The 14,658-nt window shown below is 42.6% G+C and overlaps 1 protein-coding gene across 6 annotated transcripts in view; it reads right to left on the bottom strand.

Moving 5' to 3' along the window:
- Positions 1 to 14,658, bottom strand: part of CDH13 (cadherin 13) — a 748,254-nt gene that overhangs the window by 657,931 nt on the left and 75,665 nt on the right. Inside the window, exons 2-3 of one of the 6 annotated variants that reach the window (XM_039502838.1) lie at positions 13,549 to 13,553; positions 5,784 to 5,935 (exon numbers count right to left, since the gene is read on the bottom strand). The exons of 2 other annotated variants lie outside the window; for them this stretch is intronic. In XM_039502838.1, the coding sequence (XP_039358772.1) occupies positions 5,784 to 5,822 (39 nt within the window). In that variant the 5' untranslated portion in view covers positions 5,823 to 5,935; positions 13,549 to 13,553. Of the gene's footprint in view, positions 1 to 5,783; positions 5,936 to 13,548; positions 13,554 to 14,075; positions 14,288 to 14,658 lie in introns of those variants that run through there. 3 more of the 6 variants (XM_039502839.1, XM_039502840.1, XM_039502843.1) reach the window with 3 other exon arrangements.

The raw sequence follows: 14,658 nt of genomic DNA, 5'->3' as shown, positions 1-14,658 counted from the left end.
AAACACACTGACATCTTTGTATAGCAAACTCCAACCTTGTTTAAAACTTTTTAATGTTGGACAGTTACTGGGTCACATTTCCAGTTTTGACTCCTTGGGCTCATATATTCTGTCAAAATGAATACAACAGCAAGAGGAAAGTTTTTAACATTTTCACCACCTCCCCATGTTCGGCCTACACAAAGGCCAGGCAGAATTGCAGACTTGGTTTCAGAGGGTCAGGGAGGGGATGAGAATATACCTTTTCCTCACCCCCAAGGCACAGGCAAGTGGAGCTGACCTTCAGCATAGGGATAAAGAGGACTCCCCCCTCAATGAGGTATAGCAGCAGGCACAGAACCTGTATATGCATGCAAGCACAGGCAGCTGGCTTTCTTCAGAGTGAGTCCCAGTAATGCTTCTGGAGTGGTCCTTTACTAATTGGACTATCCAGTCTGTAACTCTCTATATACACACCACAGCACAGAAGCGTGACTGCATTGTTGCAGAAATATGGAGAGCCCAAGCAGTAGCAGTGAAGCACAGAAGGACTGTCCACAGCTATCTTCAAAGCCGGAGGCTGCTTCAGAAGAACCACCCTACTGAAAATGATCTTGAGACAGAGAAACTTGGAAGCAGCTCTGATGCATCATATTTGCACATTGTCTCTGACTTTAGATCTGCAAGCCACTCCTACACCAAAGCCACTGTTACAGGCACTACAGAAATGAGGTAATGCATTGTTTTGCTAAATGGAAAAAAAATAGGCCAGAATATATATGGGTTACACTTTATATTAAAGATACATCTATAAATATTTTGTAAAGGGTCCATAAATAAGAGATATTTTAATAAATACTTAATCCTTACTGATTGTTAGAATGCCCAACAAGTTGCTTATAACCATCTATAACTCCTTCTACCGAGGTGTTTATAAACTATCAATAACACATACAGTTCACATCTTTAACATGCTTATAACTAGAGCTGGTCAGGAATTATTTAAAAAAATATATTAAGAAAACGTTGATTTGTCAAAACTGAAACCTCGCTGGAAGTATAAAAGTTTTGACAAAACTTTCATCAAGAAGGTTTCTCAGGTCCAGGATTGAATTTCTGTCAAAACCAGAGAGACACTCATTCCAGAATAACTAATAGCCCAGTGGTTAATGTCTCAACCACCAAACTATTGGCTATTCTCGAGTACTCTGTCTCTCTGGTTGTTCATTAAAATTTTCAAAAGATATCAATTCCATCTCAATATGGAATGGGAAAGTTTTTGAAATCTCAAACATTTTCATGGAATGTATTAATCATTTCCCACCCACCTCTACTTATAATATCAATTAACCATTTATTTACCCTTTATAAACATTATAAACCTGTATGAGTTGATAGCAGCCCAAACAGCTTTAAATAAATAAATAGAATATATACCAAGAATATTACATTTTAATATAATATGATCTTATTTTTTGAAGGAGGAGGAGTCTCATGAATTTTTATCATGTCTTCTGGTTGAAAACAGAACTGGCTTTCCTTGTCAATAACCCAGCCCTACAATGATGAATCTCAAGGTCCATTTTCTATTTTTAAAATTAGTCTTTATTCTAAAAGAAAAATAAATATTGGAGGAAAATGTATGCCTCCAGGCCCAGATTCTGATCTCACCACTGATATTATATTAGCATATTACTCCTGATTAATACCAGGGCAACAGAGAATAGACTCCATCACCGAGGTTGAGTTTTTAATCATCCCATTTTCATTCCAAATCACAAAACAAAGTCTGTTCACTGTAGCACATGGTTGAAAATTTTGAGAGGAAGCAGTGAAATAGATGGAAGTTGCAAAATTGTAGGAGCACAGTGTGATCTTTTTAATTATATGAGATCAGATTATATACCTACACAAAATGACAGAGAACATACGAATGGCCATACTGGTTTAGACCAGTAGTCCATCTAGTCCAGTATCCTGTCTTCCAACAAAGGCTGGTGCCAGATGCTTCAGAGGGAATGAACACAAAAGGGCAATTATCAAGTGATCCACCCCCCTGCCATCCAGTCCCAGTTTCTGGCAATCAGAGTTTTATGCACACCCCGTGCATGGAGTTGCATCCCTGACCATCTTGGTAATAGTCACTGATGAACCTATCCGCCAATTTTTTTTAACCCAGTTATGCTTTTGGTCTTCATAACATCTTCTGGCAACAGGTTCCACAGATTGACTGCATTATGTGAAGAAATTCTTTTTTTTTTTTTTTGGTTTTAAACCAGCTGCCTATTCATTTCATTGGGTGATTCCTGTTTTTTTTGTTATATGAAGAAGTAACTAATATTTCCCATTTATGATTGTATCAATTATCATATCCCCCCTTAGTCATGACTTTGCTAAGATCAACAGTCTGTCTTTTTAATCTCTCCTCATATGGAAGCTGTTCCATACCCCTAATCATTTCAGTTGCCAGAAAGGAGCATGATTAATGTAACTGGGGTTTGTTTATGTTTGCAGATGAAATGCTGTAAGGAAGAAGCACTGCCTTATATGATCTGCTGAGAAGACATCGTAATGAGATGTCTACATTACACTGACTTGGCAGCTGAAACATGTAGATCTGACTCCAGACTTAGCTATGCCATTCTCCAGCCTCGTCATGCCATTTGATTTGTCTGTTGGCACTCAAATATAAAATACAAACCTTTCCCCTCAAAAAAGCTGAATTTTAAGAATGCCAAAGTTGTGACAGAAGACGACAAAACCAGCATTCCACATTAATGCCAGCACACCATCATTAATGCAAGCTGTTTTGAAATGAGGAGAGACAAAGTACAGAGTTATATTAATAACACTTGTTCTTAAGTTACCTCCATTGCAGCAGCACCAAAAGTGTGCTTGGTGCTGTGTGGACACATAAAATGACACAGTCCCTGCCTTAAAGATCTATAGTCAAAGGTCCTGATGATTCTTCAATCGAATCCACATGGGAGACACAAGGAACAACTTGCCAAGGGTTGTAATGTATTCTCTATCACGGGGATTTTTTAAATCAAGATTGGATGTCTTTCTAAAATGAGATGCTCCGTTTCAAACAGGAATGAATTCGGGAAAGTCTTATGGCTTGTGTTATGCATGAGGTCAGATGAGATGATCCCTTCTGGCTTTCTGATCTAGGACCGTATGGGACATGGGCCCTGCCTCTAGGTGCTTACAAAATAATTTCACTGTGCTTCAACATGGAGGCTTCAACACGGGATGGGGGAGCAATGAAATAGTAAAGAGATGCTGGAGAAAGGTTAAAGTAATAAGATTACATGGTTGACCAAAATAATAATAATAATAATTTGGATTTATATTTCCTCAGTGGGGAGTGCAATGCTGCTTCCCTAGGGGGAAGCCTAAAGGTATCGACCAGCATGTGACAACAGTGAAACTCCCCAGTAAGCAAGTACTCCATCTCTTGTGACCACCAAGGTTCTCAACCTACAAGCGGCTGTGCTTGGGCAGACTCCTGGGCCCACGTCTCCCTTGGCAAAGTCAACAGGGCTGGATGCACACACAGGGATCCATGCATGTGGAACCATTTGCAAATGCTTGCAGGGGCTACCAACCCCACCGCCAGGTTGCAAGCAATTTAATTAGTAAACTCTTCTGGGAAGGGAGTGAGGCTTCTTGTGTGTTTGCAATGTACCTAGCACAACAGAGCCAGGAAGTTGATTGGGGCCTTTGCCCCATAAAACAAACAATACACAACAGTTGAGTGACAACTGGAAGGGTCTCTGTGCACTGTCCTCCATCACTTAAAAAACACTACCACCCTCCTGCCAAGAAATGCTCTGTACAATGCAAGGACCCAAGAAAATGTGAGCTGAGAACAAATCACACTGAATAAACACAAATGATACAAGGAACAAACGCACAATCAGGGATAAAAATGGAATCCGCATGCAGATCAATATGTAGAAATTAAGAGCACAAAACCTATTCACAGGACTAGTTCCAACAGGGTGGGCAGAACGGTAGGCTGAACAGCAGTTTGCTGAGCCACTTGTCTAAAGCAGGAGCATTGCTGGCTTTTGTTTATTTATTTATTTTAAACTGGCTGGCTGATCCTGTGGTGCTGGCTTCTCTTCCCTATTTCCAGCTGCTAAATTACATTAATAGAGAGCTAAAAATACATGAAATGCTTTTCCCAGTGTTACCTTCCCCATACAATCAATTACTGTAGTTACAGCAGGGATGCTCTGTGACTGAATAAGCAGAAATGGGGGAGAGTTGGCTGTGAATGGGGAAGAGGAGATGCACACAAGATAATCTCTGCATTAAAGTGTTGTTCACACAAGGAACATTTCTGGGAACCCTTGCCTGTGTCAATCCCCTTGTCAGTGCAGAATTAGATAGCATGTGCCACATTTTCAAACATGGGTACACAACTGCATGACTTCTTTGTGTGTGCAGTTACCATGATCGGTCATGTAACCTGGGCAACCAGATGGGTCGGAGCACAATTCTGCCCATGGCAATTTACCAACTTGTACGTGCAAAAGAGCTCAGAAACTGCACACACGAAGCATGCAGTTGAGTGGCTAATTAACTTGAAAACCTGGCTTTGCCTGAAGTGACCTATCTGATCCTTTAAACAGTCCACATAGCAGCGCTTCCACTATTTCTACAAGAATAATAAACCTTGCTGTTAGGGGGGAAAAAATGAAAACCTCTCCTTCGACCATGAACTAAGATTACAGAGATCATTCAACCGCTGCTAGACCATAGCAACTTTCAGTCACCATTGATTTGTGTAGAACTCAAACCAGTGATCTACAGGTGAAAGGTTGCGAGTGCTCTTACCAGTTGTCTTGAAGAGAAGATAGAGGGTTGTGAGCATGTGTTTGCGTAAGTGTGTAAAACAGAGATTAAATTTGAAAGAGAGATGACTGTATTAGCAGCAGCGTTTCAAAACAACATAATGTGATGTAAAGGAGAAAAAGACAAGAGAACCCTGACATTTCATTAGGAGCTTGCACATGTTCTGTTTTAACACTTTTCAGTGTTAAAAATGAGATTCAGTTATTCAAAGCATAGCCCTTAATGTAACACAAAGTATATGGCGTGTCTTTGAATCTATGTCAGGACTGACAATAGCACAAGTGAGCTACTGTAAGGGTTTGAACACTGATGGAATTAATGCTTGAGGGTAGCCAGGTGGGAAGAGAGCCAAAGATAGACGTAAATAGGGTCTTCCGTTAAAGCTGCACTTACTCAGTGTCAAAATCTAGATTTCTTCTCTTTCCGCAGATACATATTATGGGCTGAGTTCAGCCTACAGTTTACTCTCCATCAAGCCCAGTGTGGTATCAAAAGTGAAAGTGGGTACAGAATTTCTCCCCACAACATGGATTAGCCACTTGCCACTAGAGCTGGCCAAACAATGACAATTCCATTTCACGACGACTTTCAAGAATTCAAAATTTGTTTCATGCCAATGCAATCGTGTCAAAACATCTATTTTTGGATCAAACCTGAGGGCATATGAGCGTCCCTCATCTTGGTGGTTTGGGGCACTGGTTGATTTAGAGGAAAGACTTTCATCCCAGGTCACCCTGAGTCAGGCAGAGCAGGGACTCGAAGCAGGATTTCCTATATCCCAGGCCAGTGCCCTAGACACCAGACTATAGAATCAATCTTTATCTGTCTGTCTGTCCATTTTCCTATCCAGCCATCTCCTGCTCACCCACCTTCTTGACAAAAACTTAGTTGAAACCAATACATTTAAAGAAAGCAGCATTGTAAGCAGTTCCACTCACCACTGTAGCACCTCCTCTCATCAGGTCATGGCATTGCATGGGTCCTCATCTCTAACAACCCCTGTTGGCCACTTCCTTGGCTCTACAATGACCCATCTCCATCTTCCATAACCTAGCCCTCCAGCCAGGCCATCTTTCAGTTCAGTCCCCTTCTGGAGTAACAAAAGTCAAATTAACCAGCCAAACAAAACATGCTTTTGTCTCTTTTGGGCTACGTTGAAGTTCCGTGCTCTTCACCCCGCTCCTGGGGAATGCAGATTTCCTTCTCTCTTCCAGTGGCTTAGGACTGCTTCCCAGGGCTTTTCCCTTGAGACCCTTCTTCCTAGCAGATTTCCCCACTGCCTCCCCTCCGTGGAGGACTCTGGTGACTTTTCCCAGGGACCTCCCTGCTTCTTGCAGGCCTCCCTATCTCCAGGCCTCCCATAGGATTGTAACCTGCTCCCTGTGGTTCTCTCCATTCTGCCTTCACCAGGCCCTTCCCAGACCAAGGAACCCCCTTGCTCCTCTTTCCCAGGTCACCATCCCTGACTGAGCGCTTCTGTCTCCCTATGTAGTCCTTGCTAACCCTTTTACAGTTGGGATCATCAGTGGTACTTAAGTCATCAGGTCAGGATCAACTGCCAGACAACTGCTAGGTCACAGGCAAGGCAGAGCTGAGTCCCCTTAAAGGGCCAGACACTTGTGACAAGCATAATTCAAGGAAAATCTGTTTCAACAAAAAAAAAATGTTCTGACTTTGCCACATCATTGGGATTATGGTCATGCTTACAGGCCCCCCCAAGAGAGATGAGTGGTCCATTGTACTAGGCACTGCCAATACATAGCAAGAGACTGTCTTTGCCCTGTAGAGTTTGCAGTAAAAATAGACAAAACAGACAAAGATGTAAGAAAGCCAGGATTATTAGGTCACATTTTTCCCCAACATTTTTTTTCTAGGTCTACAAATGGCAAAAAGGTGCTTGAATCTTTTTGTATTAAGAAAAAAAATGCAGGTAAATATTTGTGTTTTAAGTAAGCTTATGATTAAAGCAGGATTCATCTGCCTTGCACCTGCAACTTGTACATGGTTCCTTAATAATAGTTAATTCTATCAGTATTCAAACCCCTATGACAGCTCTGACATCCCATGAGTTATTTGCAGCACTGCCACAGTATAAAGAGCATTTTATATCCTTCCTTCATATCACATTTCTAGCTCAACAGCACAGGTAAAAAGAAAAGAAACTATCTCTCTGTCTTTTTTGCATGACCTCATTTACATTCCATTAATATAATAAATATTATATGGAAAGCTCTCACAATATATTTCCGATTACTCCGTCTAGCAATCTATAAACTAGGATATTGGAAGGCCATTTCAGGTATAAGCATAGCTAAGGTCATTTCATAAGTCAACTAAAACTAGCGAAAACCATGTTTACTGTGAAATGACAGATCGCTCGAATCTCTACATGATTACATCATCTGCCAGTTATATTTTTATACGAATAAAAGGGTTCAATAATTCAAAGGAGTATTATAACACTAATGAAAAAAAGATATCACCAAGAATGAAACAGGATCCTTTTAATCATGTTTCTGCTTATGGTAACCCATATATACTTTATTACATGCCATTTAAAAACAGTTGCATTCCCCCGCCCCTCCAAAGGCTGCACTTTGCTCCAGAAATATAGCCGATAACCTTTCTGAAGTTACCTCTGCCATTATGTTGGCAAAATATATTTACTCCAAGCTGCAGAAAACTGAAATGGGTTTTGGCTCTTACAAAAACAAAGCAACACAATGTCAGAATGTTTTCACAGGTGCAGGGAACTGCTCTGATGTGAAGGCCATATATGAGCACGGTCGCACACACATCTCCCACTACATAATTTGCAGATGGCACCCACATATTGAAATGGTTTACTACCCTAAAACACGGATTCCTAAGAACAAGTTAACACAGCAGAGCTAACTCTTTGGGACCGGATCCTCGGCTGATGTTAATCACTGAATCTCCATTTACACCACACACTGGATCTGGTCCATTTTCAGTTATTTGTAGTAAAAACTTACATTGTTTTTTCTAGCACTTTCACTTAGTTGGGTCTCCTGCCACTGCCAGATTTCCTCCCACTACCCCCACTTTTGAGGAGTTTGCAGCGGTTTTGACAGTTATCTTAATAGGAACATATGCTGCAAGTGGTTAGGGCAGCTGAGCAAGCAGAAGGTATCTAGAATTTTACATCAGTGGCAATTTGCTCATTGGCCCACAAACCAGAATTCAACCCATATATAGATGGCAGCCAGAGTGAAGTACAGGAGACCCATGGCAAAGACCTGACAGAGCAGCAGCCACGGAGAAATCATTAGCATTTAACTTTGGTAGGGTGATGAAACTATATGGGTGTGCAGAGCTATTAGAATTAACCAAGGGCAACAGCATTGGCAGCAATGTGATAATTTTGTAAGTCATTGCTTTCTGAATGGCCCTTTAAAGATGTCTGCTTTACTGAGAGATGTGCTCAGCTCAGTGAAATTGCCAGAATGTACTAATTTTAAAATGAAAGCCGCTTACTTTTTGGATGGTGTTCAAATGACTTTGAAGTGAAAAACCCCGTAAAGAAAAAATGGCCTGGCAGTCCTAAGAGGTACCTGCTGTCAACTGAAACAACACCTGTGCCACTCTGATAACCCTTCAAGAAGGGAGAACGGTTACTGTACATCTCTGTTTACTGCTTTAGCCTGACAGACTAACTGAGGAGGTCTTTAGTGGGCATATTGTTATTGTAAAAGTCAGCCTGGCAGCGTTATCAGTAACACTGCATATCTGACTCCCTTCCTTCTATCAGCTTGTTCCCTTAGCAGGAGCAGGAGCACTAGGTGAACTATTCTGGTAGGAACCAGATTGTTTGCACAACCATTTTTAATAGTGTTGGAAGAGTTTAACTATGGGGAAGGACTTGGTACATGCAGGGTCTATAACCTTAGAAGGGGAAGAGATATTGGGTATCACAAGGCAGGGTATAGCACCATGGCACTAGAGACGAGATAATTTCTTGTCTTACGTATGTGAATTGGTTTAGTTGGGAGTCAATTTAGGCCATTAAAAATTATGATTTGGAGTCTATTAAAGAACTTTTTTAAAATCACATTTGATATATGTTTTTAGTCTTCATTGTTAGCTGGACTACTTAAAAACTGCATGTATTAAAGGACCATATTTGAGGCAAAACAGGTTAAATTTAGTGCCAAAAAGAACACGGTAGAGTAACTTCCTCTGTCTGAACAGTAGATAATGTAGAGGCAATCAATTCTAACTCCACAGAGACCTCAAGAATCTCACTTCAGGATAACTGTGGCTGGAATAAAAAGCATCCCATTGCACATCAGACCAGCAGCTTCCAAACCAACCTGTTGAAGAATGAAATAATTTTTTTTGTCAAATATCTCACATTTCTTCTTGTAGCTCCTCTCTGTTCTTCCCTCTGTCCAGAAGAGCAGACAATTTTCTAAAGTTTGTCATTAAGATTTTCTCATCCAAAATATATATATAGGGTTTGTCTACATGGTGAGTTAGTGCCTATATGGTGTGGCAAGCTGGTGCATTGCCTGGTCACACCTTGGCTTGCCTCACACTAACCCTCTGTGTAGGCACATCCTTAGTATCTTATTTTTACTTTCACTAAGGCTCTAGTAATGTAAGGGGCCCATAAAACAAGAATAAATGTAATTTACTCCCAAAGTAAGGCCCCTTTACACTGCCAGAGTGGTGTAAAATGTCCCTATGATAACTGAGAGCCTGTTCCTTAGGAAGGAAGAATGGCCTTGTGGTTAAGGCACTAGAATGAAACGGAGGAGATCTGGGTTCAGTTTCCAGTTCTGAGACCGACTCACAGTGTGACCCTGAGCAAGTCACTTAGCCTCTCTGCGCCTGGGTTCCCTAGGGTAAAATGTCAGTTGACTATTTAGATTATCAGCTCTTTGGAGCAGGGCCATCTCTCATTGTGCCCAAGAGCAGCCCCCGGACCACGTCCCTGCCCCCTGAAGCATGTCGCCCAGGGGACGTGGATGGTCCAGGGCGCCCCACAGCGGCTTGGGCTCCCTGGGAAGCTCTTACTACTGGCCAGTTCTGGCTTCTCGCCTGGCCAGGGGCTGGCCTCAGGGGGAAGGGCCATGCAGGGGGCGAGGCTCCTGCATGTGTCCCGTTTTTGCATTTTGAAAAGGTGGTCACCCTAGTTGGAACCAGCGCATGGTCTCCATGCTTTGGTCACCCAGGTTTCTCTTAGGCCAGGTGTTCGTAGGCCTCCTTCTCCATCTCCTTTGACCAGGAAGACAGTGCTTGGTTCCTGGTGGCTGCCTCAGACAGTGAGCTAGTGATCTTTCCTTCAAGTAGGGAGGCCGCTAGCTCCTGCCTCTTCACCAGGCTCCTCCTTTTTTCTCCCCTCCAGGCCTGGCATTGGCTGCAGGTATAATGCAGTGGGGTTAGCTGGGCCCAAAAGCTAATCTTAACCCTTTCTGTGCTGGTGGGTGGTTTCTCTGCATCACCACAATGCTACATTACAAATAAATAATAATCATTCAGGTGTCAAGTGTTCCTTTAATCAGCTTGATTTTCTGTTCCTAAAGTTTTAGCCTGACCTACATGTGTGTCGAGAGTAATGTGCAGTATATTCTTGAGACATTCATAGTCTGCACCAGGTTTTCAAGGTTACACATACTGTCCCAGGGTAGTTTGCAAATGCATGTACAGCTAACTACAGATTACAGTGCATCCTCATTTCATTAGTGAGGTGATGCTCTTTAGATGCACAGAGGAGACTAAGGTAGTGCACATGGCAGTGATCATTTCAGCTAATTAATTTTAGCTGAGATGTTCAAACTGACAGTTGCTAGGTTTGTACATCTGTGGGCTGGGAGATGCTCTCTCAGTGCAGGTCCCTTTACTCAGTACTGTCTTCCTTCACTTGCCTGACAGGCTGTATCACGACTAGCCCATTTTTTCTGAAAAATTCCCCACTGCTGCTAGCACTAGTGCACCTCAATGGAATTGCACAAGGCTCCAGTTGGACTTTGGTGTTTAACAATCATGTCATCCAAGCCTCATCCGGGCACCTGTGGGTGATAGGATGTTAAATTGGCTGTGATTGCAGATGTCCCATCTACACTAGTCAACCCAGCACTGCCACCGTGATGCAGCTGAACCTATGACAGAAACAGTGATAAGTTATTTTAGCTGTAGACCAAGCCACATGGTCAGAGTTTGCTTCACAAGTTTATACATTATTATATTTGTGCTTTCCCTACATACGGAAAATGGTTCAAGGGGCAAGGTCTCAGGTGAATATGAGGTTTGGCAGAGGTGGGAAGAGTAGCTCTTGATGACATGTTGCTTGAGATTTTATTGTTTCATGTGTGTCGCTCAGGATGACCAGACAGCAATCGGGACAGGAGGTGGTGGTGGGGGTAATAGGTGCCTATATAAGAAAAAGCCCCCCAAAAATCAGGACTGTCCCTATTAAAAAAAAAATCAGGACATCTGGTCACTCTAGTTCCACCTTTTTTATTTTTTTGGTATGTGTTGCTAGAGATAGTGGCACACTATAAACCAAAGTAAATAAGATAACTTAAAAAAAGCCATTAATAGAGTTGAATGAGGATATCAGGTTTGCATGAATGGTTTATGGTGAATTATATTGTAGGAAATAAGTTAGTCGCCAGAAACAATTGCTCATTTTTAAATTCCAACATTACAAAACTCTGTTCAACCCAATTACTTTGCATTGGGCCTGGAAGCTAAGTGTTGCTCCTTAGAAGCACCCGAGGCAAATACGTGAACTGCTGGCAGGGTAGTTTCGCTGTAACCAGTACTTGTCACTTACATCATTTGTGCTCTGAGGTTTCCTTATGGCTACCCATATGCTTTAGAGAATCTCCTGCTTTTCCCAGAATCTTTCCGTACACTACTGAAGAGCCTCTCTCTTCCTTCCCCGCTCCATATGCGCCCTCCTACCAACCAACTTAACTCCCAGAACATTTTTGGCTCATTTGGTTTTTGTTTAAGCTGGTATGTCTAAAAAGTGTTTGAGCTAAAAAGTGAGAATGGGTACACAATAAAACGCTGATTGCAGAGATGGCTCTCTGAAAGATGAGAAGTCTATGAAAAAAATCATTTAAGAACTTGGTGCTGTGTATGTAGGAAAGCCCCAGTTCAGCAAGGTAATTAAGTTTCAAGCACTGGCTTGAAATCTCTGAGACCACTGACATGCTTAAAATGAGGCACATGCTTAGATACCTTGCTGTATGACTTAGGTCATTTTATTTAAATTGCTTTGTGTTGTTTTTTAAGTAAAGAGTGTGGCCCTCTTCCAAACTGTTTATAGAAGCCGAAGAAAATGATCTGTTCAATCATTCATGGATACATAATAGATACTATGTAAAGCGGAATTTAGTCTAGTCAATAACAAGGTTTAGGTCCTTTGGCAAACCACACCCTCCTCAATAAAATGGGTTGTGTCACTCTATAAAGACAAAGCAGAAAAAATATACTGCGCTAATATTAGAAGTTCAAGCCTATTAGTATTAACGTATCTGAATATGTTAAAAGACCTACAGTACAAACCAGTAGCTGATGCAATCTTAAATGTCATCCTCACCGGTGAACAGCCACCAAATAAACTTCCCAAAAATGACGTTAAGCATCCAACACTTTGGGCCCATTATGTTCCATTATTCTCAGAAATGTCACTTGAGGCACAGAATGAAAGGCTGATTTTTAAATTGGCAGTCCGCATTTGCATGCCTTATTTGTGCATGGAATTACAGTGATTGCATGCATAATTTGGGTAATTGTGCATGCACAACTGGCCAGCTGCATGCACAATTGCCTGATTTGCGCATGTAGCCTTAATTGCCACTTGAATCATGACATTTTACAATTATGTGCATGCTAATAGGAGCAGAAAAAGGGCTTGTTCTGTAAACAAGGCATCTTTCACTGGTCTGCAGTCCCTCCTAGTTAATCAGAATACTTGAGGCCATTTCTGCTGGCATCTGTAACACTACCTGTATCCTCACTTTGATATACTGTACTACACTGAGCGATGTTCTCCTGAACTTTCATAAATAAGGTAAAGGCAATAGTGGGAAATCATAAATCGATGGAATACGAGTATCTATTTATAATTTAGGAGCAAATCACTTCCCTCTGCTTCACTCTGAAAAGCTTTGCTGTATTCTTTGCAGTCATTCTGCAGGTTGAACCTCCACTGATGGCAACAACACATAATAGTTTGCACTTCTAGACTTTTACCAGGGATCTCAAAGTCCAACAGAAATACTAAAAGCCACGTGACAGCAGAATTATGCAAGGAGGATCTACAGCGCAAACAAGCAAAGAGCAATTAGGACCTAATTCACCAAAGCTACCCATGTGGGAGGGCCTCCATCTTTGTGTAGATGGAAATATACAGAACTAAATCCTCAGTTGCACCAGAGAAGCAAACAGAAAATCTCAGGAGCGGGATGCAAGGACAGCATACAGTTTACCTTAAAACTCACTTGACCCTGGGCCAGCAGTGTGCACAGTGATCCAGCATAATTTAAAACACAGTGGTTCTCAAAGCTGGTCCGACGCTTGTTCAGGGAAAGCCCCTGGCAGGCCCGGCTGTTTACCTGCGCGTCCACAGGTTCGGCCAATCACGGCTCCCACTGACGGTGGTTCACCACTTCAGGCCAACGGGGGCTGTGGGAAGCGGCACGGACCGAGGGATGTGCTGGCCGCCCTTCCTACAGCCCCCATTGGCCTGGAGCAGCAAACTGCGGCCATTGGGAACCGCGATTGGCCGAACCTGTGGACACAGCTGATAAACAAACCCTGAACAAGTGGCAGACCAGCTTCGAGAACCACCGTTCTCGAACATCCGTAGGGCTACATATTATATATATTGAGACAAAGCTCTGTCTTTGTCTCCATGGGTCCCTCATTTCCTGGTGGATTTCACTAGCCTCAGGGGCTCACTGTGACCCTCCACATAGCTCTTCTCTCTCTAGAGGCAAGGGTCACAGCTTACTGAGCCATTTTCATCATAAGCGAGCAAAGGAGGTGAGGAGAAGCAACCCTCCCTCGCACAGTCTCTGATATCTCCCAGTTTCAGTGATTAATCGAGGAAGGGAGGGAGCCCAGGCTCGCCCTCTACTCCAGGCTCCAACCCAGTGACCCTAATAGTAGCAGCTATGGTAGCTGACATGTACAATTCCCCAGGCCACTTCACCACAGCAGCCCCCACTCAATATCTCCTTCACCGTTACCTCAGGGCCTCCTTCCTTGAGTCTGATATGGATTTGTACTGCTTAGTTCCTCCAACAGCACAGCTTCCTCTTACAGCTCCTGATACACACACCTCACTGACTAACTGGAAGGCTTTTACCTAGTTCCAGCCAGCCCTTGATTGCCTTCAGGAGTCCCAATCAATCTGGCTATCTCCACTACTTTCTAGAAGGATCTTAACTGGCTCCAGGTGTCTTGATTAACCTGGAGCAACTGCCATTTGGTTACCATGGTACCAGGGATTTGTTTAGTCTGGGGCTAACATACCTGTTCCCCACTACTTTACTATAGCCAATTGGCCTTGCCCAGTCACAATATATATCAAGACTCTCTTTGTTCAGGAAAATTAGCACTAGCAAAAAGATATACTCCATCTAGTACAGGAAATCAATTTTAAAAGGTCTGGTAAGCATATGAATGGCAGCCCATGGCCCCAAGGCATAAGAGAGCCTTAGCCATGGCCCTGAAACTGGCAGCAAGGAGGGGGCAGTGACACTAAATCTGCCACATGAGCTTAAATCCTTTAAAAGATTCCCTAACACTGGGGTGATCCTTCCTCAGCCA

The sequence above is a fragment of the Mauremys reevesii genome, linkage group 16 (assembly GCF_016161935.1).
Source record: "Mauremys reevesii isolate NIE-2019 linkage group 16, ASM1616193v1, whole genome shotgun sequence".
Lineage (NCBI taxonomy): Eukaryota > Metazoa > Chordata > Testudines > Geoemydidae > Mauremys > Mauremys reevesii.
The sequence above is the reverse complement of the archived record's forward strand: the minus strand, read 5'-3'. Positions and strand labels throughout refer to the sequence as shown.